This window comes from Lycium ferocissimum, chromosome 7, assembly GCF_029784015.1.
Source record: "Lycium ferocissimum isolate CSIRO_LF1 chromosome 7, AGI_CSIRO_Lferr_CH_V1, whole genome shotgun sequence".
In the NCBI taxonomy this organism is placed as follows: Eukaryota; Viridiplantae; Streptophyta; class Magnoliopsida; order Solanales; family Solanaceae; genus Lycium; species Lycium ferocissimum.
Window position 1 is genome coordinate 64,003,638 of NC_081348.1, and position 4,395 is coordinate 64,008,032.

At 36.7% G+C, this 4,395-nt stretch overlaps 1 protein-coding gene across 1 annotated transcript; it reads left to right on the forward strand.

The window, feature by feature from the left end:
• Positions 1-1,315: 1,315 nt before the first annotated feature.
• On the forward strand, positions 1,316-2,734 carry LOC132062427 (uncharacterized). The gene is made up of 3 exons (XM_059455002.1): positions 1,316-1,575; positions 1,627-1,952; positions 2,172-2,734. Exons 1-3 carry the CDS (start codon positions 1,316-1,318, stop codon positions 2,732-2,734), a joined length of 1,149 nt encoding a protein of 382 aa, XP_059310985.1.
• The last annotated feature ends 1,661 nt before the right edge of the window (positions 2,735-4,395 follow it).

Sequence of the window (4,395 nt, forward strand, 5' to 3'; positions counted from 1 at the left end):
CAGATAGAAGAGATGTTGATTTCAATAGTTTATGCAAAATGCACTCAGACAGAGAGAATGGAGTTATGGGAGGCTCTGGAAGATCAGGCTGTAACAAATAAAGGGCCATGGATGATTGGTGGGGACTTTAATGTCATTACTTCTGAAGAGGAAAAGTATGGTGGATTACCAGTAACTTTGAATGAAGTGCAGGATTTCGATGATTGTATTCATAATTGTTCTGTATTTGACTTAGGCTTTAAAGGAGGCAAGTATACTTGGTGGAATGGGAAATTGAAGATGATTGTATTTTTAAAAGGTTAGGCAGATGCTTGGGTAACCAGGCTCTTTAAGATAAGTATGTTGGTTTGGAAGTGACTCATCTGATCAGATCAGTATCAGACCATGCCCCTTTATGAATCGCTTATAATGGAGAAGTTGAAACTTTCAGAAGATCTTTCAAATTTCCCAATTTCTAGGCTAAACATGAAACCTTTTATGATACTGTAAAACAACATTAGCAGGCTGACTTTATGGCAAACCCTTTCAATTTGTTTCATCACAAGTTAAAGAAGGTGAAGACTGCATTGGCAACTTGGAGTAAAGTCACTTTTGGGAACATTTTTCAGGAGATTGAGACTTTATAAGAGGTAATTAAGGTACATGAGATTCAGTTTGAATTACAACCTACCCTTACTAACAAGGAAAGGCTTCGTAAAGTTCAGACTGATCTTAACAGATATTTACATTTAGAAGAGGAATTCTAGAAGTATAAGGCAGAGATGAATTGGTTTAAGGATGGAGATAGAAATACTACCTTTTTTCATGCATATGTCCAAGGTAGGAGGAAGAGGTTACAATTAAAAAGAATTCAGAATCAGGAGGGGAATTGGCTACAAAATCAAGAGGAGATATCTCATGAGGCAATCAGATTTTTCTCAGCACAATTCACAAAAGAAGAAGATCCAACAGATTTTGAAATCTTGGACCATGTTCCTCGGATGATTTTTGATGATCAAAATACTTGTTTTGGAGAAATCCCATCAGAAGACGAAGTTAAAAGAGTGGTATTTACTCTTAATGGGGAAAGTGCTGCAGGACCAGATGGCTTCACTGGGATTTTCTATCAATCTTGCTGGGAGATTATTAAAGAAGACATTATTAACATGGATATAACATTTTTTTTTTGTGGAGCTGAGTTACCTAGATTCATCACTCATACTAATTTGGTTTTGTTACCTAAAAAGAACATGGTCAATAACTTTTCAGATATGAGGCAATTAGTTTGAGCAATTTTAGTAACAAAATCTTCTCAAGGCTATTTCATGAAAGAATGATGGGGTGCTTGACTGATATAGTATCTCTTAATCAGGCTGGATTTGTAAAAGGGAGAAGCATAGTGGAGAATGTTCTTCTTACTCAAGAGATTGTATTAGACATTAGACTTAGAACTAAATCTGCTAATGTTGTTATGAAATTGGATATGGCAAAGGCCTATGATAGGGTTTCATGGATTTTTCTAATGAAAGTTCTAAGAAAGATTGGTTTTTCAGAGTTGGTGATAGACATGATTTTCAGACTGGTTAGTAGCAACTGGTATTCAGTATTGGTCAATGGACAACATTATGGTTTCTTTTAATCTTCCAGGGGGGTTAAACAAGGAGATCCTTTATCTCCTACATTGTTTATTCTGACTGCAGAAGTTATGTCAACGAATCTCAATGCTCTGAACTTAATTCGTCAATTTGAAGGGTATGGGAGGCCTAAGTGGAGTCCTAAGGTGAATCATTTGTCATATGTTGATGATATGATAATATTTTCATCAGCAGATGTGTTCTCTTTGCAACTTATCATGGAAGTATTGAAGAAATATGAGAACACATCTGGACAGAAGATTAATAGGGACAAAAGTGTTGTTTTCATGCATAAAAATGTGCCTGGAGATGTGAGCATTACTGTTGAAATTGTCACAGGTATAGTGAGGAAGGATTTTCCTGTCATCTACTTAGGGTGTCCTATTTATCACAGTAGGAGAAGAAAGGACTTTTTCACTCAGATTCTTTTGAAGATTATGAATAGACTGCAGAGCTAGAAAGGGAAACTTTTATCCTTTAGAGGAAGAGCTATTCTGATTAAACATATTTTACAGAGTTTGCCAATTCATCTGTTAGCTGCAATTAACCCTCCTATAGGTGTCATCAAGCAAATGCATAAAATGTTTGCCCAATTTTTCTGGAGTAACACCATAGGGGGTAAAAGTAGGCATTGGGCTTCTTGGAACCATTTGTGTCTACGAGTAATGGAAGGAGGGATGGGATTCGGATCACTACATGATGTTTCTATTGCCTTATTCTGTAAGTTGTGGTGGAACTTCAGGACTAAACCCTCCTTATGGAGTGCATTCATGGTTAACAAATATTGTAGAAAGGAAAGTCCTATAACTGTACAGAAGAAGCAAGGTTCTCAAACTTTGAAAAATATGATCCAAGCAAGAAATTTAATAGAACACCAGATCTGGTGGCAGCTTGGTATGGGGAACTCACAGTTTTGGTTTGATAATTGGACAGGAAAGGGTGCACTATATTTTACTGTAGAAGGTTTTGATGAAAGCATTCAAAATGTCTCAGATGTAGTAGAGAATGGAAATCGGAACATGACAAAGTTGAATAATTTACTTCCTCAGGACATAGTTCAACATATATCTGCTACTATCAGTCCCCCAAGGATGGATAAAGAAATGGACAGAGCATGGTGAATTTTGGACACTAAAGGAGAGTTTACAGTCAAATCAGCTTGGGACTATATTAGACTGAGAGGACAGCCTATGGAGGTGTATAGAAATATATGGATTAAAGGTTTGCCTTTCAAGATCTCCTTTTTCTTGTGGAGATGCTGGAAATACAAAATCCCTTTGGATGATATTTTGAAGAGATTGCATTACAACATAGCATCCAAATGTTGGTGTTGCTCCAACCCTGATGAGGAAACAATACAACATGTGTTTGCTACTTCTTACACAGCTAATAGGACTTGGTCTTATTTCTCTTCTTTTAGAGGGTTGTATATAGAAGGATTGACTTTACAGCAGGGAATTGTGAAATAGTGGACTGCCCCAGTTAAAGGAAGAGGAAAACTGATTTTTCAAGTTGTTCCGGCTATCATCATGTGGGAGCTATGGAAAAGGAGGAACGCAATAAAACATGGAGGGAAAAGATCAACTGGGAAAGTCATTTACTTAGTCTATGTCACTATACAGAGATTAGTAATGACAAGGAATCCATCTATCATCCAAGTACCTCACAAATGGCCAGATTTAATTCAGATGCTAGAGGAAGGGTGTGGAAGATTGAAAGTTACAATGGTGACATGGGAGTTTCCTCCAACAGGGTGGCTTTTATGTAATATAGATGGGGCTTCAAGGGGAAACCCTGGTAGAAGTGCTTATGGTTTTTGATTGAGGAATAATGAAGGTGATCTGAGGTATGCTCATGCTACAGATATTGGAATCACTACTAATATTGATGCTAAGGTAATGGCAATTCTGCAGGCCATGAGATACTGCAAAAATAAGGATCTAAATAATATTATAGTTCAAACTGATTGTGAATTGGTGTACAAGATACTGTAAAAAGGTTAGAAACCTCCTTCGAGGATAGCTAGTTGGATAGAGGAGATTTTGGAATTAAAAGATACTATGACTATTATATTTGATCATATTTTGAAGGAAGGAAACAAACTTGCTGATGCTCTGGCTAATCAGGCACTAGATGAAGTTTCTTTTGACTGCCATGGGTTTCAGGAGTTAAGTTCAACATGTAGAAAGATCCTCAACAGTGACAAAACTCATATTCCTTTTCTAAGAGTGAGGATAAAGAAATAAGGGGCACAGATGCAGAGAAATGAGAATCAGGGACCAAAAAAGGAGCAGCAGAAAGGTTTTTATCACCATGTTCAAGTCCTTTGGGAGAAGGACATGGTGGTGTTTACTAAAAGTGTATGTTTTATTTTGCAAGTACATACCATACAGGAAAGAAGACACACAATTGAAGAAGTCATGCCAAATAACTCATAACACATCTTTTAAGGAAAACCACAGGACACAAAGAATATTATCAAGGAATCCACAACACAGAACAAGAATCACATACACAAGTTGAAGCAGATTTCATACTGATACAGAAGGTTCAGCAGAGAGAAAGAACACAAAATCAAATTCGTAGTCAAGACTTATACCAAATAGATTTGATTGATGCCTTATTTGTGGTATTAGCATCTTATCATGCTCATTCAAGTGGGCAAAAATTAAATCTACACAAGTATAAGCCATGGCTAGAAGGAGATATACAACAGCTATAGCTAGATATGACATATCAAAGTGGAAAAGAGATAGAGCTTACAGAGACACTTACAGGAGGT

Bases quoted from the DNA above. Each gene is read 5' to 3' on its own strand.
- LOC132062427 (XM_059455002.1), top strand. From the start codon at position 1,316: ATGGGGTGCTTGACTGATATAGTATCTCTTAATCAGGCTGGATTTGTA. The intron at 1,576-1,626 runs GTATTCAGTATT...TTAATCTTCCAG, and splicing joins AGACTGGTTAGTAGCAACTG to GGGGGTTAAACAAGGAGATC. The intron at 1,953-2,171 runs GTATAGTGAGGA...ACCCTCCTATAG, and splicing joins TACTGTTGAAATTGTCACAG to GTGTCATCAAGCAAATGCAT.